General features: G+C 39.7%; 2 protein-coding genes across 8 annotated transcripts in view; both read right to left on the bottom strand.

Moving 5' to 3' along the window:
- The window catches only part of LOC109626349 (myocyte-specific enhancer factor 2C-like), a 32216-nt gene extending 24979 nt beyond the window's left edge, over positions 1 to 7237 (bottom strand). For 2 of the 7 annotated variants that reach the window (XM_069513769.1, XM_069513771.1), the window contains exons 1-3: positions 6958 to 7193; positions 2970 to 3064; positions 2529 to 2770 (exon numbers count right to left, since the gene is read on the bottom strand). The gene's annotated coding sequence lies outside the window, so the exon portion shown is untranslated. Of the gene's footprint in view, positions 1 to 2528; positions 2771 to 2969; positions 3065 to 6957 lie in introns of all 7 variants that reach the window. The other 5 variants (XM_069513770.1, XM_069513766.1, XM_069513765.1 and 2 more) reach the window with 5 other exon arrangements.
- An 11474-nt stretch (positions 7238 to 18711) lies between these two features.
- On the bottom strand, positions 18712 to 22560 carry cetn3 (centrin 3). Its single transcript, XM_020081773.2, has 5 exons — positions 22396 to 22560; positions 21708 to 21843; positions 20763 to 20877; positions 20439 to 20630; positions 18712 to 19319 (listed from the first exon to the last, which is right to left on the bottom strand). Exons 1-5 carry the CDS (start codon positions 22410 to 22412, stop codon positions 19276 to 19278), a joined length of 504 nt encoding a protein of 167 aa, XP_019937332.1. The 5' UTR covers positions 22413 to 22560; the 3' UTR covers positions 18712 to 19275.
- Positions 22561 to 23349: the final 789 nt, after the last annotated feature.

Below are 23349 nucleotides of genomic sequence, written 5' to 3'. Positions count from 1 at the left end.
GGGAGAAATTTGGGGACTTGCAGAGACTTGAAACTTGCTTGAAGAAAGTAATCCATCAAAGTAATACTTCTTTTTTTTCCCAAATTACCTTGTGGTTGTGTAATGATGCAGGTGCAAATATGGATGATGTGGAAAACTCTGCCTGTGGTGCATTCAAGGACACTCTGAGACCCAAATTATCTGAATATACTTTTATATATAATTTTTTTTTACCAATCTAATTTGCGAAGACATTTTTATCACTACTTGGTGTGTGAATTTAACTATTTTGTCACCAAAGCACATTAAACAATTGTTTTTAACAGATGATTGTCAAATCTTGGATGTGCCGTGTGACCCCTGAATACACCATTTCTAAAATACTTGCCAGTGAATTATCAGGGGAAACTGTTGATTTGACAATCAGGCAATCTCAAGACAGAGAAAGGCATATTGGGCCCTTACATAAACACATACACAAAACACGTGCCAAGTGTGAAGCTGATGAGATTAGCTGTTCTCGACACATGCCACATACAGACCAGCAGAGACTACTGACATAGATGCATATACAGTATAAAGGTATCTATTTGTTTACACGTTAGGAATATTTAAGTCAACTCCGATGTTGTCTCACACATGAAGGAATAATCTGTGTCTCTTCCACATAGTGAGGCACACATCTCATTAATTTAACACTGGTATCAGATCAGTACTCGGCTTGTACTTGGCCAACATATATATCAAACTCCTTATGAGGGAAATGTCATCTAAGTGCATCCTTAATATTCAGTTTCCTTTAATGTAAGACTGGAAAAATGTGTCAGATCCTCAAACTGGAGAAGCTGGAATCATGTCAGCTGTGTCACCACATGATAATCACTGAAAAACCTCAGTAACATACAGTACAGTTTTCTGACTGCCAGCAGGTATTCAGTGTACAGTACGGTCTCTCACATACGTTCTCCTCTGTTCATGCCCCTCTGACTGGAGGCTACAACCCTATACATTAATTTGTAAAGTGCCTTTATTACTGTGAAGTGAAGCATGAAGTGTATTAAATGGAGACGAGTCAGATTGGCCGTCAAATCTGAGACATGTGAACTTCTGCACCTGGAAACACAGGAATCACCCAGGGCAAAATTAAGTGCTGTTCGAGTCAGCACACCTACTTGAATAAAGGGTAACAGCAGATTTACAAACATCAGCGTTATCAGATAACTGCACCATGTTAAAAGTATAATATTTGGATGTGTGATATGAGGCAGAGAAACGTGATATCAAGTGTCTCATCAACTTTCAAAAAACAAACACAGGCTAAATGACTGCTCAAAGTCCCTTGTAGGGTCTCAGATGCAGACACAGGTAACCTGATCTAATACATGTGGTCTGGTTAGGGACACCCCTCTATAAGCAGTGAATGAGTCACTTAGTGGCTCAAACACCACATGTTCAGCATGAGTGACTGATCTCACATCACTGTCTATGGGACACAGCCTCTCTCTTTACGCAAATCTGTCAGGATCATTGATTTAACAAAATAATACACAAATAAGAATTTACGATAGTAAATGATAGTGATGTGTAGTCTTTTAGCTCTTTTTCCTACTGCAAAAACCTTTTAGAATTTTTAGTAGCCAGTCGGAACAGATACGAGTATGTGTTCAAATGATTAAAGTAAAAGAGCAGAAGTATTATCAGCAGAATACATTAGGTGTCAAGTTTGAAAAGAAAAGTACATAAAGCCGATTAGTTCAATCATTCTTCAAGCAACAAGACTCAACAGAGATTCATACAGAATGCAGTGCTGCAGTCAAACGTCATATCAAGGTTGCGTTGGCAGGGCCGTGTTGCTTCAGGTACCAACGAGGAGATCTAAGTTCAGTCTAAATAACTGCTGAGGGCTTGTGTGATCTCGATATACTGGTGGAGGAGGTGGACATAAAAGGCATGACCTCAGAGTTTCTAAAACTACTAGAAGCATCTTCAATAAAAAAAAAAAAAACAGCCCAGATGAACAACGCAGGATTGCCAACCTGGAAACCCCCCCAGGGGCCCCTGAAGTACAGGTTTAAGCTATCAACATATTTCTGCAAGGAAATCAATTAAGTAGATTACAAACCATGATATGTCCCCCATCCTCTGCAAATTGGGGCCCCTGGTCTTGAATAGGATCCCCTGAACTGATCTACTTTATGTTGAACTCTTTTGATTGTACAGTTATGTTTCATCATATTTGTTTTTTTCTTCCTCCAACAATTACTTCATTCATCTTCATCAAATCTATTGATTGGTCGGTGTATAAAATATCGGATTATAGTGAAATTCCCATTGATGTTTCTTAAAACAAACTTAACAAATTGCTCCAGTCATTCTGACCAAGACGGAAAGTGTCATTCAAAACAGTCATAGGAAAACTGCAGAAGAAGATCTTGACATGTGAGAAGCTGCCACCAGTGAATTGACGCTTCAGATGGATCAGTTATCAAAACTGCTGCATGTCAGCTCTGCAGGTCTGAGATCATGAAACTCCGGTTACACACACTTACCGGGTGTCGCTGAAGAAGAGTAACGCACCCTTCGCTCCTCATGAGGCAGGAAAAGTTCCTCCGGTCTCTGCCCCAGGAAGAGGGGTGGAGGGAGGGCGGGCAAACCGAGCTGCAACTCCGGGGCTCCGCACTATACACGGTACAATTACAACGCAGCCGACTGCAGTGACACGCGAGTGGGGGAGATGAAGTTCTCCGGAGTGGAAGACGTGAGGTGAGAGGAGAAGAGAGGAGCCGCCGACCTGAGGGACCAGAACCGCTTCTGTGTTGTTTCCTGTTGTTTATCAGTCAAGTGGCTGCACGCTCTCTCTCTCTCTCTCTCTCTCTCTCTCCCTCTCTCACACACTGTCTCTCTCTTTCTTTTGCACACACCCACACACACACTCACACACACGCTACACTTCCAGGGGACACACAGATCCTGGTGTGGCCGGTGCTCACCTCTCAGTCCCGCATGTCTTCCGTGACTTTCTCCGGTGTCTCTCCGTCCTGCGGTTCACTCCATCAACGAGACTTCTCCTCTGCTCAGCGAGCACCTGTGCGTCAGGAGGCACACACACACGCACACACACACACACACACACAGACACACACACGTAAGAAAAGACGTCAGTGTTGTCAGACACAAATAGAGAAATCATTTCAGAGACAGACCAGTGGCGGTGACTTCGTATTTGGGGGTGAGAAGCACATGGAGTGTTTGTTGTTAAACTGGCACGAACTCGTGTTTTCAACAGGTTTATTTACTCTGCGTCTTGTTTGTTGGAGCTGTCAGTCGTCTGTCTCTGCCCAGGGCCACTGCTGCCTCTCAGTGGAAACAACGACAACTGCAACCGTCCCTCATCGCACCTCTGTCCACAGGATTCTTTCATTGTGTCACGAATACAAATGGCTGTTCAGTGTGGCGTAGAATCAATCAAGCCATCAAATTTTATTTGTGTAGCCCATATTTGCAAAATCACAATTTGTCTCATAGGGCTTTAACGAGCTGTGACATCATCTGCCCCGTAGAAGAGAGTACACATTTAAAACAGTTCCTATGCCAAACAGAAGAGACACAAATAAGTGGGTGAGTAAAAGTGTAAAAACTCCAATCAATTGATTTTTTAATAAAAATCTCATAATAAAAAAAAAAACTTCTTTATAATAATGCGTTTAAGAGATGTAAGGACAAGACAGAAAAGAAAAGAAGGTCAATCACACAAAACAGGACAGAATTAGACACAAATAAATGTGTTTCATTATCCCTATGGGGGACACTCACTGGTATAATGTTTTCTTGAGCCCCTTACAAACTTTAACCTCCACAACTAAATGCCTGACCCCAACCCTTACAATCTAAACCTGTTTCTAATGGGGATTGTAGTTACACATTTGTGTTGCACAGGTTGCGAGACTTTCCACAGTAATTAGAGTAATTTTAACAATGCCAGAATTCAAATCCCATTTGTTCACTGATGGAAGAAGCACTCAGATGAAGTAAAAGTAAAAAGCTAAATACTAATATCACAGTTTCAAGAATACTATATAAAGTTCTGCATTCAAAATAGTACTGAAGTAAAATATAGTCGAAAGTATCAAAAGTAAATATAAACTGACTCGTGACTGACGTGTTATTACAAATTACATTGCGACTGGATAATACTGATTCATGAGTGCGGCAGCAGCATTACTGTTGTAGTTGCACCACATGGAGCTGCTTTAAATTATTATTATTTATTTATATACACTTAGTTAATGATGTTTGAGTTATTGAAATAAGATGTACAGGGAGAACAACTCTATCACTGAACCACCTAACTAACCAACCAACTATGTACAAAATATGATGTCTTACAGGTAATCATTCAAATCAAGATGATGTCTGACAGTATGATGATTAATGTAGACTGTTTGTGTCCACCTTGTGAAAGTCCAGTATTCTCTCTCTTTTAGCTATGTCTTTGGTTTCAGGCATGTCCTGACAATGATATTGGCTCTGTAGCTGCCAAATGCTCCACTAAGTTCACCAGCTGTTCCCTGTTTGTATCTATCAGCTGTTTGCATTTCTCTGACAAAATGTTTAGAAAGAAAAACAAATATTTTTGGCTGTAAACTCAAACCACCCTGGTAAAATAATAAGTGTGTTTTCTTATAACACAATAATTACAACTGTAGATAATTAAAAGTAAAAAATAATTTTGTGAAACATTGCTTCACATCACAATTTTAATTTTCACTGAAGCCCAAAACAAAATGACAGTAAAAACTGCTGAGATGATCTCTGTGTACGAACATATACTATTATTCTGCAGCACTAAACACTGTGTGTTAATACATTTTGATTTAGATATAAATGGCAAAATAATTGAATGAACCAACCTATGAGCATGGCTTGCATCATACAGCAGCTATAACATCTAAAACCTCTACCAAAGGTCAAGCTTGTGTTAAGACCCAAAAAATTTTAATTTTGTAAGCAGAATTTGAAATATAAACTAAATACATTCGGTGAAACACACACACAAACATAAGCAGATACATAACTAAACAAAACCTTGTCCTCTTCCTAACCATCACTTCTAACTTATTTTCATCACATGAAATGTTCAGTAAATCAAAATCAAAATCTCAGGTCTATGTCCACACACAGATTTGTTTATATTGCTTGATATTCATTTCTATTAATTATTTTATATAATTCAATTGACTGCTGTGCCATCAGCTGAAATATTTATGAAATACATATGTTTAAGTGTGCTTCAACACTTGAATTTCAGCATATGGATTCGTTATTGGTAACAGCTTTTTTATTTAAATTAAAAACATATTTACTTAAAGGTTCAGTGTGTAGAATTTAGTGACAGAGGTGAAGTGTCATGTTGCAGCTGAATACCCCTCATTTCACCCTCCCCTTCCCAACATGAAGGAAAACCTGTGGTGAACTTCAGTTGTCATGAAAACTCAAAAGGTTTTAGTTTGTCCAGTTTGGACGACAGTAAAAAAAAAACCCCTCCATGTAAATATATATTTTTTTACATATAAAGAGCTCATTCTATGGTAAAGAAAACAACAATTTATACAATTTAGATGAAACACACACGTGAAAACATCACTAGGATTATTATATATTATATTCAATTTCTGCCAAAAATCCCTTCACCTAAATCTAACACACTGGACCTTTAAAGTCAGTTATCAGTTTTACTAGTACACATAATCAGTGTGTTCAGAAGGACAATATCTTACTGTAAAGCACAACTTCTAAAACCACCTTATTGACCAAATTATAATTTCAGTGAATGACCATAACAAGCCATACAACAACCATAAAAGTTAAACACACATACATACTGACAGCTCATCTGTACTCTCAGCTGCCTGACAAAAAGTTCACAATTTTATTTTGTTGTTGTCTGCAATAGCGCTATGACAATAAATGAAGTGGCAATGTTTAAAGCAGCACCAATTACTAGTTCTATATTAACAATGGATCAAATGACTGTATATGTAGGAAGTTATGTTTAAGTGAAAAACCCACAGAGAATTTTTTTTTTATCAGTGTGACGGTAACTTCAGGAGCATTTTAGCATCTTTCAGCTCTTTTTTTGATAGATTATCTGGGCTGATATACAATGCATTCCATTCAAAGCAGAAGTCATGTGACAATTTAGCCTTGTTACACCACACTTTTTGGAGTATAAGATGCCCTTATCTGCCACAGTAAAAAACAAACATCTGTGGAGTCTGCATAAAGGTGATCATGATGATTCACCAATCGAAATGGGGTCAACTGGTCTACTTTGTGTTGACATAATGTTCAAGAGGTCATTGGCGAGGCTGCCTTTTGTTCAAATGGATGACCAAGAAGTCAAGTGTAAACAACCCACAACGTGGCACATAATCTAAAAACATCAGACTGACTTATCTGCAATAGGAAATTTTCACGTTTCACGTTTGGAAAATCGAATCGGCACAATTTGGTCGAATAACAGGGTTAAAATGATTTGATGTCCAGCAAATTCCAGCTTTTTATGCTGAAGCCAGTTGATTTGTTCAAAAATTGGTACAGTGCCAGTCAACAAGAAACGCCAAAGATGAAGCCACTGTCCACTACCTGCTCCGCAGAAATATAGTCAGAGAGCAGCTGGTGAACTTAGTGAAGCATTTAGCAGCTAAAGAGCCAGATATTTCCCCAGGAGGTGGTGGAGACCAAACACAGACATAACAGAATTTTGGACATCAAATTGTTGAGTGTCAAGAAACATGAATTAAAAGTAGTTGTAATGTTGCGCAAAATCTGCTGTATGCATGTATAAGCAATTGCTTCCAGCAATTTGGCATGCAGTTTCTATCCCCATCGCCAACTTCAATCCAGTAATCAAGCCCATGGCTTTTCAATCTACCTGAACATTTTAAATCCATGAATCTTCCAATACCATCTACTCACCAGTGCTTTTTGTTCTGTCTTCACCTGGAAGGTTCCCCAGCAGCTCCAGCTGTGGGTCTGTTCAGTCAATCCCTTGTATCAAACAAGAAAATGATCTTTTAAAAAATAAATTAAAAAGAAAGAAAGAGATAACATTAAGCCAGACCAGCTGGCTTAGGAAAGAGGGGGACCCAAAACTGGGGTGCGTTGGGATATGAGCTCTCTCTGCACTAAGCAGAGGTAGTCCACAGTGATCAGACCCTGATACTCAAACACCGCCCCCTCCCTCCCATCAACACAACACACGCACACACACACACACATCTCTCTTTTACACTCACAACCGTATACACTCATACTCTGTGACCTCCTGTGTCCGAGCTGGCAGAGTGCATGCCTGTGGAGGAGCCCGTTCACCTGTCGGTGTCACTCGCTGTATATTTAGCCCTGAGGTGTCAGTGATGCTGCTTGTGTGTGTGTGTTGGAATATGTGTGTGTTTGAGTGTATGCATGTGTATGTGGAAGAGAAAAATGTGTTGCTGACACTCAGGGCCTCTGTGGGCCTTGGTGTAAGAGCCCAGGATTACTGCTCCAAAGACCGTGGGCTCTACACATTACACACGCAGAGAGAGAGAGAGAGAGATCAAACTTGCGAGCATGTCCTAGATATCAGCACACCGAGCATCTGCTTGGCTGAGGATTACCCTCAGCTGTCTACTCTTGTCAGCTCTGAGCGGAGAAAAGGAGGCCGGCAGGCTGTGCTGACTTCGATGATGATCCATGAATCTATCAGATATCAGCACAGAAATATACCTGAATCATTAAAAATAAACCATAAAAACTCACACACGCCCTATGGTTTCTCAAACACTGTCATTTTGAGAAATACATTTGATGATTAATGAAATTTCTCATATCTAAATATTTTTGATCGTTACCCTATATTTCTTTCTGTCACTACGCAATTCTGACTCAACTGAGCATGAGAATTCATCAAAAATGTAGGCTTAGTTTATTACAGTAAGTCTGCTACTACAACCAAAACAGAAAGGTTTTGCCAGGTAGCGATTGATAGTTTTCCCCAATTAGCAGAAATGGCTGATGGTGGAGCAACTGGTGCAGTGCCCTGCTGTTGGAGGCTGAACAAAGGGAGTGATAGAAGCAGATGTAAAACAACAATGAACCTCAAACACACCTGAATGACAGGCACACAGAGACAGCTGGTAAAGAGTCTGACAGGGATGGTAAAATCTTTATGGAGTTTTAAATGTTTGACCAGCCCACCAATGCGGGACTCCACTGGGATTGTTTGTTAGTTCTGCAGCCATTCAGACTATAGAGAGAGCTCCGTGATAGGAGAGGGTCCACATTTCTTCCTCTTAAAACAATTGTGTTCAAACTGGGGTCCTGACAGTGGCTTTTTGCCTTGGTCAGGAGCTAGGCTGATAGCGGTAGCCATGTTGTGCTCCAGTCTTGTTGTGATATTGGTGCCAGTAGTAGCAATGGGGTGGCTGTGGCTGAGGGGTAGAGCGGTCATCCTCCAACCAGAAGGTCAGAAGTTCAATTCCCAGTCTTCCCATCTGCATGCCAAAGTGTACTTGGGCAAGATGCTGAACCCCAAATTGCCCCATAGAACAACACTAAAAAAAAAAAAGTGCTACTCTAGATGCACTGTATGTATGAATGGGTGAATGGTAAACTGTAGTGTAAAGCACTTTGAGTGGTCTTCAAGACTAGAAAAGCACTATATAAATACTACCATTTAATACCACTTTGCAACACTGGAGGAAATATTTGGGGTTGTCATTTTCAACTTTAAGACTGGGTGACTACCAGCAAGTTATATGCTGATTCTGTATAAAATGAATAAAAATGACAATTAATCCACTGGCCTAAGATATGTAGAGTAGTGCACTTAAGGGGTGCTTTCCAGACATAATGTGTACTGATAAATGTTGTTTAAATGTGGTTTGTAATGTATCAGTAAAACATTCACAGACGCGTTTGTGAATATCTCAACTTTCAGTACAATCTGCCCTCCAGTATTGAACTTATATCAGTGTGATAAGAACTACCTAAATGACAGAAACCATCATTGAGAAACATCTATTGACTTTGTGTACTTTTATGTGTACTTTTATGTATTTTGACTTTTTAGTTTGGTCCACGTCCCATCTATCAACATGGAGGGTGCAGGATTTATAACCTGTATTCTAGTCAGCCACCAGGGGACGATCAAGATGCTTTGGCTTCACTTTTTTTTTTAGCCCTGTTGTTATCCATCTTCATACAGTCAATGGTCCAGGCTAGAATGATGCAGTTGATTTTCTACTTTACTAACAGTAGCTTCCCAGGTACCATTCCATACAGCAGGTCACAGAGTTTAGTGAGAACAGGGTGATGGGGTGGAGACAGTTGCAGTGTAAATGATAATTCCACCTGCAAATAAACTCTGTGCATGATTTCCTTCTCACAACACACAAAGACACAGCCACGCATGAAGGCTCAAAGGAATGTGTAAAATGTTCTGGTGTGTTACATCTGCATGTTTTAATTTCCCCACCATTGGTTAGCATCCATCCTTTACCTTTTCCTGGAAAAAAGCATGCTATTTATTTACCCCCCTCCCCCAAAATGAGGTGTTTAGACTCCTGTTCACCCCATTTAGACTTGAGGATGTGAAAGGATATATAAAAGTCTGTGTTCTTTACTTTACGGTCTTCAGGAAAATGGGTCTGAAACTGATTCATGGCAGATTTGTCAGGAAAATCATTTCAGTTCTGGTCTGTTTAGACATTGAAGCAAACCTTCAACCATCATCTGACTGACACCTGAGAGCAGTTAGCAATAGAGCAGTTAGCAAATTTGCTAAACTAAGATGTTGAATATGGTAAACATTACACCTGCTGCACATCGCCATGCTAACATTACAATCATGTACATTACAATCAAGTCCTTTCTTTTCTCTTTTGTCCCCACTGACACATGTAGTGTCCTTGGGTCTGTCGAAAGGCGCTATATAAATCCAAGCTATTTTATTACTATTATGTCTGTATTAGCATGCTGACCATTACAATTAGTTCATAAAACTACTGCACTATCTACAGCCTCACAGCATAGACTGTATATAAAGATGGACGACAAGTCTCTTCTTCCTCCCACTGTATGAAAATCGTTGAGTTGGAGCCATGATATCATGAACCCAAGGATACACATGTTCAGCATCAAATAACTAATAAAAACCTACATAAATCAGTGTCATAAGAAAACGACAGATATCATCTTTGGACAAAAAAAATGTATATGTACTTTATATTGCAGCCTGCCATCAGGGGGGTGATCAAATTGTTTTGTTGTCCATCTTTATACAGTCTATGTCCCACAGAGCGGCCAACTGTTAAGTTTGTGTTTAAAAATCTCCCCATTCTTTGCGTCTCAGTTTATTTATTGTAGTTTTCCTTTTGAAGGGTGTGGGGGGGCTGAGGCCAGTCCCAGCTGACATTGGGCAACTGTGGCTCAGGAGATACGGTCGGAAGTTCGATCCCTGTCACCCCAATTCTGCATGCCAGGCAAGATACTGAACCACAAATTGTCTGGTGTGGGTGTATGAATGGTATGAATGGTATGAATGATGTGTGATAGAGAATTAGCACTGTATAAATGTGTGTATAAATGGATGACTGACAAAACTGTACTGTACTTTGAGTGGTCATCATTACTAGAAAAAGCACCATGTACTATTAGGAGAAAAACTGGGTACCCCCTGGACAAGACGCCAGTCCATTACAGCTGACTTACTCTACTACTCATTCAGTTTGAGGGTCTGATTAAGCTGCATTTGTTTGGACTGTGAGAGGAAGCAGGAGTGAATGCCCCAGGTGGATGTAAACGGAAGAAGACGTAAACTTCACACAGAAAGACCCTGGTTGGCCGGTAGGTTTGAACCCAGACCCCTTCCTGCTGTGAGTCAACAGTGCTAACAACTGCAATACTGCACCACCCTACATGTCTGAATTCTGAGTGTATAAATGTATCCACAGCAACCACTGCAACATAGAAGCCACAGTGGAACATGTCCATGATGTAGTGTGCATTGCAAAGATCTCAGCTAGAACATTTGTGATCTGATCTATTATTGTGCTACAACAGTACTCTTGTTACTCAGATAATCTGAAAAAATCTACAAGAATTCTTAATGTTTAATGTTTTAAATAGAGAGGTTGTGCATAATGTTCCTTCTTATTTTTCAAGTGTTAAAGGTGTACAGGAATGTGTTCCAGTTATCTGAAAGACTCGACTGTGTATCCTGTATCTTCAGGGTGTCAGTCCTGCAGTATTTACAGGTATGTGTGCGTGCATGTAATGTGTGAGTTTGTGCTGGTGGTTGCCTGTGTACATCCTGTGCAGGCAGATAGTGTAGGAGGAGTTGGATGAGGTGTCGGAGCAGCATAAATAAGCAATCACAGAAGCAATAAGCTCAGTCTGAAGAGAACCAGATGTGTGAGGAGAGGGATCCTGGAAATGTTATTGCTGGAAGCACAAAGTCTCTCAAACATCCTCTTTAAATTCTCTGCAAGCTTGACACTTTTATTTCCACTCTTCTTCGTCTGATGTCCTATTACAGGGTGAAAACTGTGCCTCCCAGTGCTTTCACTTGGTCTCACAAGTCTCAGACACAAAGTTTGTTTGTGAGAAAGTTTTTTCATAATACTTCTGCGTCTGTGGGGAAGGGTTTTGTTGTTTAGTTGAGCTTGAGGGAAGGTCTGCTACAGTGCGGTGCAGGCTGGGTGAAGTTGGGATGTCCGAGAGATAAAGTTACTGTGAAAGCCATGAGCATGTGTAAACTAATCCATCCTCACCCAACTGCCGGGCATAGTCCGCAATCCACAGCATGTCTCGAGGCATTCCCTCCTCACGTCTGTGTCTACTCCCCTCCTACACCTCCTCCATGAGGGAATTCCGGAGTTTACCACTTCTGCTACTGTACAGCTCATGTAATTTGTTACATATATGAATAATCAGAAACAGCTACACTTTTGTTTTAACACACAAAGAAAAGAGTCATGTTTATCTGCCATTGTTGTTAGATGAGCTAAACAATAATAGTAAATAGTACATACTATTTTAGCATATACACCCCCATCACCATCTCTCCGAGTGTCAACATAACTCCCCCACTGAAAGAGACACATCTACCATAACCTCTTTGTGGACCTTTTGTCTCCCTGTTGTCGTTATCTATTTTTGCACCTTTTAACTGTAAATTTGAAAGAGGTTTACAGTCACATAAATTGACTGGCGGAGAGGCTCCCTGACCTCTCGAACCCCTGGTACTGTACCCTGCAGGTCAGTTCACTGATACATCTCTAATATTGACTTTTTCCATGCTTTATTGTTTGTTGTCAGATTCTACTTAAAGAACATTTATTTCTTTACTGTATAGGTTGGATCTATAACTAACATACTTTAATGTGAATTTTACATTTTTATATGGTGAAAAAGCATGGAGTCAAGAAACGCTTTTTATGATGATACATCTATCTTTGAATTTCTCTCCTTTATGCATCTTTCTCTCATTTGAATATTCACTCTTCTTGTAATGATTGTTGGCCACCAGCCATTTTAGCCCAGAGTATGCAACCTAAATTTCACAGCACATATATTGTTGTACAAATAAACATTTTGACAGCTTTTGATATTTATTCTTCACTATTTATTTCTCTGTTAGTAATATTGTTGGCTTATTAGTTAACTGATTAGTCCCAAGGTGATGTTTTTGCTGTTGTTTGACAAATAGAATAATTTGCCATTTGCTTCTGTTACAAATTGCATTACAGCATTACTGTATCTAGTGTATTTCATCAGATTATTTTACATCAATAACTTAAAGTTATTATCAAGTCCATAAAAGTAGTGAATGAGAGAGTGATTAACCACTTTTTTTTTTCATCTATTATTGTTATTATTGACTGCCTGTTTTGTGAAACCATAGATGACATATTAAATCAGCAAATAAACATGTATGAAGCTGGAACTTTGACTAATTGCTACAATTTGTTTTAAAATAGATCATAGTTAGTTAAACTGAAACTATAGGGATTCTTTTTTATAATAAATGATTCTACCAGTGTTTTCTTGGATAATTGATTCATTGTGTGGTGTGGGGCGGCAGGCCTGGAAGACTGTTTTAAGGGGACAAAACATTCAGGCTTAAATATTAGTTTTAAGTTTCTTATGTTTTTATGTAAATTATTTCTTAATAAATCCTTCTTATAGCATAAGAGTCGAGAAATGTTGCCAATTAGCTGTTTAATCAACATAAATATTTAGAATCAAATACATTTCATGTGTAATTAAAAACATGATGAGATGCTTAAGATGCCAGTCATTTTACAATGAGGCTCCATTCATGGTGGCCACGAAGGTTGAGGTCATTCGTTAGGGAAGAGTCAAAGGTCACGGCCCTCACCTGGACACTGGTGTCACATGTCCTGCTGACACGTGTCATAAACACTGAGAATCACCCTAAACTTCTTTCTCATCATCTACATAACCTGAGCTGACAGAATTCATATCAGCCAGTCATAGATGGAAATGGAGCTTGATGCCAACATACTGTCCCAGATCTATCAAACCTAAACGGTACAGCAGCAGCACCATATCACCCCTCTACCCTACTCAGGCTCCCATGTTCCCTTGTCTGAGTAAGGGTCAGAGGTTAAGTGTTGTCACATGGCCGGCATAGCTTGCCTAATGACTGACAGGTGGGCACAAGACCTGAATACTGACTCGTTATCTCGCTATCAGACTCGTTGGAGGCGCCCACTGTGCAAACATGAGAGCATCTAAAACTGATTTGTTTCATATAAACCAGTGATGGCTCTTGGATCTTTGACTTAATGATATAGAATAAGACTAAAATTATTGTGTGTAGGAAATATTCAGTAGTCTGTGGCTAGAAGGAGACTTGTGCTGTTTTAATAAAATAATATAATTTTAAAGTTAGATTTAAATTTGTTTTATTTTGGATCTAAATTCTGGACCAGCTATCACATAAATGTGGGGCAGTAGATAAGAAAGTTGTTCCATCTGTAATGTGGTGAAACTAAACCATAAAGTGGCATGAAAAGAAAATAGTACTTTACATATCAAGCTCTTACATATAACATAAAGAACTTTTAAAAATGGCAACTTGAAAATAAATGGACTATCCAACAGCATAAATATTTTTTTTTAACAGTATAATTAAGTATTATAATAATTATTTGTAAGTAATTAAGCTATTTGTTGATAATGGATTTGTTGATCAGTCAATTATCAGTAAACTAGTCAGTAACTGTTCGGATAACTGATAATCATCGAAGTATTACATTATGTCAAAATATCTCAGGTGTTAATCTTCAACAATGTGAAGTTTCAATGCTTTTGTATGTCATGAATTACAGTTCAGTTTGGACTGTTGGTCTGAGGACACAAAACATGTGAAGGGGCCACTTGTGATGGATGTTTCTCACAAGGAAAATTACGACTGGTTTGAGTACCACATAAAGAGTCTAAAACTACCACCTCAACCAACACAGGGGTTAAACGTTGCTTAGACATTAATGCACAAGGAATAGCATCAGTCACAGGGGCCAATTGTCTTTGCATTGATTACTTTTACGTGTGATACTTGAAGTACATTTTCCTGAATTTACTTTTAGTTGTTTTTAAATAAATGATCGAAATGCTTCCTCCACCATTCTACCTCAGTTATTACAGTTTCAGTTCATCACGATCTGATAAAACACAAAAGAGTCAGAGTCTGGCTATAACTGTGGTGCTGTGAAGCCATTTTGCTTGTCTCCTGGCAGCTGCTGGATATGTATTAATAGAAAGTTCTTTCACAGTCTTCCCTGCACCAAATGTCTCAGTAGTAGTTGTGAGGACTGGTTAACAGTCAAATCTAGACCAGTGTAGAAAACATCAGTAAATGTGCTCTCATCCCATTAGCCCATCTAAATGTGGAGCCTAGCTAACCTCTGCTATTACCCCTGACCAGAGAGCAATCAGACCCTGGCTAGCTTCGCCAGACTGGTGTATTTTTAGAAGTCTCATCAACACACGATGATTAGCAGCAATTCAGAGTTGGTATGTATGCAGTCATATAGTGGAAACCACAGGGGGGCGACTTTGAGGCTGTAACTGGGGAGGAACTGGGTTGGTTTTATTTCTGGAGCATGTGTTGCCCTGGTCCGGGCCGCGACCAACAGCTGAGCATGTGCCAGTGCAAGGGCAAGCCACGATGTCTGTCCCTGTAGTGATGGCCTGATGCAGGTTGTGATAATCAACATCAGTGTTGACCTTCAGCCTGAGTGCACATACTCAGTAACACAATCCCTGCAGTGTGTGTGTGTGTGTGTGTGTGTGTGTGTGTGTGTTTCTCAGCCTTTTATTACTGCTTCACATTCATTTGTCTCCTTGAGAAACTTCAAAACTCTATTACACAGGAGAAAAACCACTGGGTCCTCTACTCTGTCATTGTGTGATTGGCTCAAGTTATTACCAAAGCAAATTGGGTTAGAAAACCACAGTCCTCTTAATCATCTGAGCAACAGACGGGGGCTGAGAAAGATCAAAAGTGAGGCTGGCCAATGTTTTTCATGTTTAACTGACTTGCGACCAGAAGCCTCCATCTATATCAATATGTAAAGGGCTGTGGGGAGACAAATGACAGGGAGCGCAGCAGGATCCGCCTAAAGCGGTTTGTGGTTGGTCAATTATTTCGACACATACATCATCACCACATGGGATTTCTCAGTGTTGCTCTCATGTATACTGTTGGGCTTTGGGTCCATTGTGGTTTCAATCATCAGCAAGTCAAGTATCTCTTTTATTGTTTGATGTGGTCAGATCGTTTGCTGTTGTGAATGTTTTGAATGTAACAGTACATATTAATTCGATGCACAGCTGCTCGTCCCTTCAGTGAGTCAGCCCAGGCTCTGGAACTTAAGTACAAATATTTACAAAGTGTCGAACCCACTGTGATTTGTGTGAGTGTAACTTTCATGACGGTGCCTTAAAAGAACAGAATAAACAGCACATAGTTCTGAAGCTGATGTTACTATGAGCTGTTCAGTGTTGAGCTTCAATGAATGACTGGCTCTCTCTGGTGGTCAATTAAGGAACAGCTCAAAGCCTGTTTCAACCTTCTGAAGTCAATTCTGCAGGCAACCGTGCAAACCTCGACAAAACATAGACAGTTGTCCTGAGACAAAATGAAAACTCAGTTTCGACACATACATTCATCGTCCATAAGACAAAATCAGAAATGAGCACAGACACAAAACCACAAAGAGACAGAAAAGATCACAAAAAGATGCAATCACACATACAAAACAACCACAAAGACACAAAACAATCTCAAAGAGACACTAAACAACAACAAGGAGACAATAAACAACCACAAGGAGACACTAAACAGGCACAAAGAGACAAAACAACCACAAAGAGACACAAAACCATCACATAGACAAAACAACCACAGAGAGACAAAACAGCACCTTGACACACCAACAACAAAGAGACAAAACCACCACAAAGAGACACTAAACAACCACAAAGATTCACTAAACAACCACAAAGAGACACTAAACAGTCACAAAGAGACAAAACAACCACAAAGAGACACTAAGCAACCACAAAGAGACACTAAGCAACCACAAAGAGACACTAAGCAACCACAAAGAGACACTAAGCAACCACAAAGAGACAAAAAAAACACAAAGAGACACTAAACAACCACAAAGAGACACTAAACAGCCACAAAGAGACACTAAGCAGCCACAAAGAGACAAAACAACCACAAAGAGACACTAAGCAGCCACAAAGAGACACTAAGCAGCCACAAAGAGACACTAAGCAGCCACAAAGAGACAAAACAACCACAAAGAGACAAAACAGCCACAAAGAGACACTAAGCAACCACAAAGAGACACAAAACAATCACAAAGAGACAAAACAACCACAAAGAGACACTAAGCAACCACAAAGAGACAATAAACAACCACAAGGAGACACTAAAGAGGCACAAAGAGACAAAACAACCACAAAGAGACACAAAACCATCACATAGACAAAACAACCACAAAAAGACAAAACAGCCACAAAGAGACACTAAACAACCACAAAGAGACAAAACAACCACAAAGAGACACTAAACAACCACAAAGAGACACAAAACAATCACAAAGAGACACTAAACAACCACAAAGAGACACTAAGCAACCACAAAGAAACACTAAGCAACCACAAAGAGACAAAACAACCAACAGGAGACACTAAAGAGGCATAAAAAGACAAAATAACCACAAAGAGACACTAAACAGCCACAAAGAGACAAAACAACCACAAAGAGACACTAAACAACAACAAGGAGACACTAAACAGGCAAAAAGAGACAAAACAACCACAAAGAGACACAAAACCATCACATAGACAAAACAACCACAGAGAGACAAAACAGCACCTTGACACACCAACAACAAAGAGACAAAACCACCACAAAGAGACACTAAACAACCTCAAAGAGTCACTAAACAACCACAAAGAGACACTAAACAGCCACAAAGAGACAAAACAACCACAAAGGGACACTAAACAACCACAAAGAGACACTAAACAGCCACAAAGAGACCAAACAACCACAAAGAGTCACTAAACAACCACAAAGAGACACTAAACAGCCACAAAGAGATAAAACAACCACAAAGAGACACTAAACAGCCACAAAGAGACAAAACAACCACAAAGAGACACTAAACAACCACAAAGAGACACTAAACAGCCACAAAGAGATAAAACAACCACAAAGAGACACTAAACAGCCACAAAGAGACACTAAACAGCCACAAAGAGACAAAACAACCACAAAGAGACACTAAACAACCACAAAGAGACACTAAACAACCACAAAGAGACACTAAGCAGCCACAAAGAGACAAAACAACCACAAAGAGACAAAACAGCCACAAAGAGACACTAAACAACCACAAAGAGACACTAAACAACCACAAAGAGACACTAAACAACCACAAACAGACACTAAACAACCACAAAGAGACACTAAGCAGCCACAAAGAGACAAAACAACCACAAAGAGACAAAACAGCCACAAAGAGACACTAAACAACCCGAAGAGACAAAACAATCACAATGACACACCGACCACAGGGAGACAAAACGGTCAAAAAGACCCAAAAACAATCACAGAGACACAACAATCAAAGTGAGACACAAAACAACCACAGAGACTAAAACAACCACAACTACTAGCTCACAATCTTTCCATGGCTTTTGATATGTGGAGCGACGCATTTGCTGATATGACTTAACTGAAAACATCATCACAGTGATAACACCACAGTCCAGCCACCTCAGGTCAAACATGTGAGAAGCCAAGTCCACATACTATAGTTTAGGTCGAATCTTCATTGTTGTGGCTGCAGGCTAATGGTTGTCATGTGAAGATAATTAAAGCTCCATCATTCACAGTCAGAGTAGGCTGCACACACCTCTGTCCAGGCCTCTTCCTGTCTACAGAGGTCCTTAGATTAAATTCAATTGTGATGAAGCTGATGTGTGAACTGAATGAAGTGACAGATGATTTTCAATCATTCATTCATTCACATTGTATTACTGAGTTTTATGTATTTTGGACCTCTTACTCCCTACTCAAATATTGAGGAGAGAAGTTATTGGACACAAACAACCAATCGTAGATAAAAGCAAAAGACCTGCTGGCAAACCACTTTATTCTATACAAAATAAATAGCACATTCAAATATATTTGTTATGTAAACTGCACATACAACCAGTCAAAAATGTTCAGCTACAGTATGAAATGTGTGTTACAGAATACACAGAACATCTGTTTCTGAATGTCATCACCTGCAACAAAAGAATCCAATTCATCGAAGCTGGTTTGGTCTTTGATACAAATTTTGAAGGTGAAGTTACACCACACTTGATTAAAAGCAGAAACATGTAAAGGTCAACAACACTTGAAACAAAGGTGAAAAACAGATAAGCATGATGACAACAGCTTTTAACAACAGCCTACACGTCATCTGCCTCGAGCTGTGCAGTCGATGTTGAACTTGTCAGACAATCCAGTCTTTTAATGGAATAATTCAAGTATCGTCGTATAGGTCGTACTCAGGGACACACCCGCGAGTCCGTATTGACACTTGTCCACTTTCATACTCACACATGTTCAGTCAGTTCGTTTTACTCAGACTGAAAACCAATCCAAAGCAACATCCGCAGCCTCCATTATACACCTTGGACACAGTCTCCTCATCAGGAGTCTCCATTCATGATGGACAGAAACTCCTCCTGGTTTACTGGATGACAGAAAAACAGAGAGAAAAAGTTTAGGCAGAAAATTACTGTGCACATTAATGCTCAGTGAGAACAAATTCCAAGGAAGAGTCGGACATTTTCTTGACAGCCAACCTGCACATAACTGAGAATAAAAGCAGAGTAACTCCATAAATTGTTGAGTTTGCTTCCAGGCGAGAACAAATTCATTCTGTCAATCAAGAAACAATCAATTGCTAATTGTTTCAGCTCTAGTATCGTATCAAAGGAAAAGCAGCACCACTTTGCAGGCTCATATTCTTACTCACCCTCATTTGAGTCAAAGCACAATACACGGAACAATTCCTCTCAAATAAAAATGTAAGATCATATGTATTATGACAATAAATGTAGATTACAATTTTGTACAAAAAGACTATTATTATATGTTTCTAGCAGGAAGAGCTGTGTGCACATTATGGTTCTAATAAGTATAACCGCCACATACCAAGTCATTGGTTTATTGACTTAGTGCTGTGTGTCTGCCCCCCAGTGGCTGTCTGGGGTATGGTTCATCTACGGTTGACAATGGAGACTCACCTTCTCTCTGCAGGCTGCTGAACGGTGAACTGACCCTAAATCTGTGGTGATGTTTGTCTGTATCAGATTTTAGTGGCGAAACACTTTGAAAGCTTAAATCTGGCTGAATAGTAGGCTTGACAACCTGTGCATACAAACTATTCATTTGTTAAAGCCATAACTTAGTCCAGCAGTTATCGGTGTGAGTGTTGTTTTATTATGAGGAGGTGCTGTTGAGGCTGTGGTGTGAGAACTGCTGCTGTTCCATAGAGTGATTGATAATCCACCACCTCAAACAGTACAGAACTCCATCTGCATCATTTGTACCGTCTGCACCATTTAGCCCGATGATGCTGGAATGTTTGAAGCCTTCATCATTTTTACTGGTACACAGGGTCAAAATAAACCGGTTTAAATAGGGATCTATCACATCTTTCTATTACTGGTCCTCAGAATTGAACAGACATGTCATCTGTCCACGTATCTACCTCACTTTATTCAAATTCAATAAATTGTGTTTGAGACTGGCTCCCCATTTATTTAGGTGTTGATTACTTTTAGTGAAAACAGTCGCCGCCACTTACTCTCTCCATCTCCGTCTGTGTCAAACTCATCGATCATGCTGCGCAACTCGTCATCACTGATGTTCTCCCCGAGTTCTCTAGCCACACGCCTCAGGTTCCTTAGACTGATCTTTCCTGATTCGTCATCATCAAATAACTTGAAGGCCTTCATGATCTCCTCCTTTGGGTCTCGCTCCAGGATGCGATCGGTCACTGTGGAAAGAGATGGAGGTGTTGAGGATTTACTGAAGCTCAGAGAGATGTGCTCAAACTGCGCGTCATGATTCATCTCACTCACTTTCTACTCAATCTGTGGAGTTTCAGGTGAGGTGAAAGCAAACTTACCTACTTCATTGAAATCCTCAAAGGTTATTTTTCCGTTTCCCTCTCTGTCATAGTCTTTAAGAATCTTCAGAACGTCCACCTTCTTCACCTCAAAGCCAAGTGCACGCATGGCCACCTGTTGAGAATTTTGAATCGTCATAAACAATATGTGGCAAAACTTAAGCATGAGGACATTTCTTAATCCATGAATGAATAACAATGGATACATTTACACCCCCTTTATTCACGACTCAATGTGTCTTAGCTAAACTGAGCAAGTACAACATCGTGGCTCTCTGACTCACCTGTTTTTTATTGTTTTCAATAAATTCACTCTCTTTGATACAGGCTGTCACCTAAGATGGTTGGACACAAACCATCCAAATACACTGGCAACCTACACATAACATCCAAGGTAAGTGTTAAATAAACCAGCCGATTCTTTGTATGGTCTATTTGTTTGTGCAGAGTTTAACAAACTGACAGCACATGGACAGTCCTAAGGTATAGGCCCTTAATCTAAAGATGTTCTCATATTTAAAGCCACAGTAGTTCATCAGATATCAACCGTCTCAGAAGTGCAGTAAAGATGAAAAACAGTATCACACCTGGACTTGTTCTTGTGGGACGGGTCACTCCCTGATAGGACTGTGTGTAATGTACCGTCCATGAATAACTTTGTTAAGTTTTTTGGTGTGACCCTGGTAGTTACAGGATTTACCCATGTATTAGCCATCACCTCAGCCCTGACTATACAAACTACTGTCTGGAGGGACAAACAGGAGGGTTACACATATCCTAAAACATAAAGACCTGATTCCAGTCTGTTCTATTTATATGATGATGATGATGATGATGATGATCCAGAGATGTGAGACTTGAAAAGCATCTTATGCTCTGAATACGTTAAATCATTTGATTGCCCTCTGATGTCTCTCAAAGAACTATCAGTCCTTGGCTGCTCACCTTCAGTTCATGGTAATCAATTTCTTTATCTTTGTCGGTGTCAAACAACTCGAACGCTTCTTTGATTTCATGTCTCTGGTCTTCGGTGAGCTCTCTCCTCTTCCGACGTTTGGCTTTGTCTGCAGCAAGCTCAGTTCTAAAAATATAAATGTCAGTGTTATACTACAGCGCAGTACACATTCTGTTAGACAGTCTGGAATTATGACGAAGATTCAACCATCCTGACCACATCAGACCAGGTCCAGACAAATACCACGAACTGTCATTTGAGTCCCTGTGTCCCCGGGACACAGAGGTAAACATCGATTCTTCTTAAAGATGTTTAACTAAATGAGTTCACTTCAAACCATTAAGTACGCGATGTATAGCAATCAGTGTAAAGAACGCAATACAAAACGATGGTTATAGAGACACAAACTGTAGCAGAAATCCCTGCACAGCCTTTACTTCCTTTAAGAGCTTCATTGAAAGGGAACTACAGAGTTGAAGCGCAGCCATGAGACTCACTTCAGACACAACAGTGGGATGTGGTGAATAGAAGTCAACAACAGCACAGACGGTCAGTTCCTCAGCTCGTGTTACGGAAGAGTTGTCAAACGTGCTAACGCTAGCTAACACAGAGGGGGGAGACTTGCTGGCGCGTTACACTGAGCTGTGGTGGAGCAGTGACGACAGACAGACTGTTTACCTGAGAGACAGACTCATCTTCCGTCAGGCTGAAGATGTTTCTAATGTTCAAATCCAACGGTACCTGCGCGAAACACGACGGAGAGGACAACACAACAAACCCGTTTATCCGCGCGTACACACTGGCCTCCTATTGGTCGGTGGTTGCGAAGCAGCAGCAAAGTGTTGTCTGATTGGTTCAAGTCTTAACCATTCACTTTTCTCTCTCCAAACTTTATTAAGTCAACGACAGTGAACAAAGACAGTAGAAATAGACCATATAGACTGTATTTAAACTTGTAGATCTAGACCATATAGACTGTATTTAAAGTTGTAGATCTAGTCCATAAAGACTGTATTTAAACTTGTAGATCTAGACCATATAGACTGTATTTAAACTTGTAGATCTAGACCATATAGACTGTATTTAAAGTTGTAGATCTAGTCCATATAGACTGTATTTAAACTTGTAGATCTAGACCATATAGACTGTATTTAAAGTTGTAGATCTAGTCCATATAGACTGTATTTAAACTTGTAGATCTAGACCATATAGACTGTATTTAAACTTGTAGATCTAGACCATATAGACTGTATTTAAAGTTGTAGATCTAGTCCATATAGACTGTATTTAAAGTTGTAGATCTAGACTATATAGGCTGTATTTAAACTTGTAGATCTAGACCATATAGACTGTATTTAAAGTTATAGATCTAGTCCATATAGACTGTATTTAAAGTTGTAGATCTAGACTATATAGGCTGTATTTAAAGTTGTAGATCTAAACCATATAGACTGTATTTAAACTTGTAGATCTAGTCCATATAGACTGTATTTAAAGTTGTAGATCTAGACTATATAGGCTGTATTTAAACTTGTAGATCTAGACCATATAGACTGTATTTAAAGTTGTAGATCTAGACTATATAGGCTGTATTTAAAGTTGTAGATCTAGTCCATATAGACTGTATTTAAA

The sequence above is a fragment of the Paralichthys olivaceus genome, chromosome 18 (genome assembly GCF_024713975.1).
Source record: "Paralichthys olivaceus isolate ysfri-2021 chromosome 18, ASM2471397v2, whole genome shotgun sequence".
NCBI lineage: Eukaryota > Metazoa > Chordata > Actinopteri > Pleuronectiformes > Paralichthyidae > Paralichthys > Paralichthys olivaceus.
This window is presented reverse-complemented; position numbering and strand designations above follow the sequence as displayed.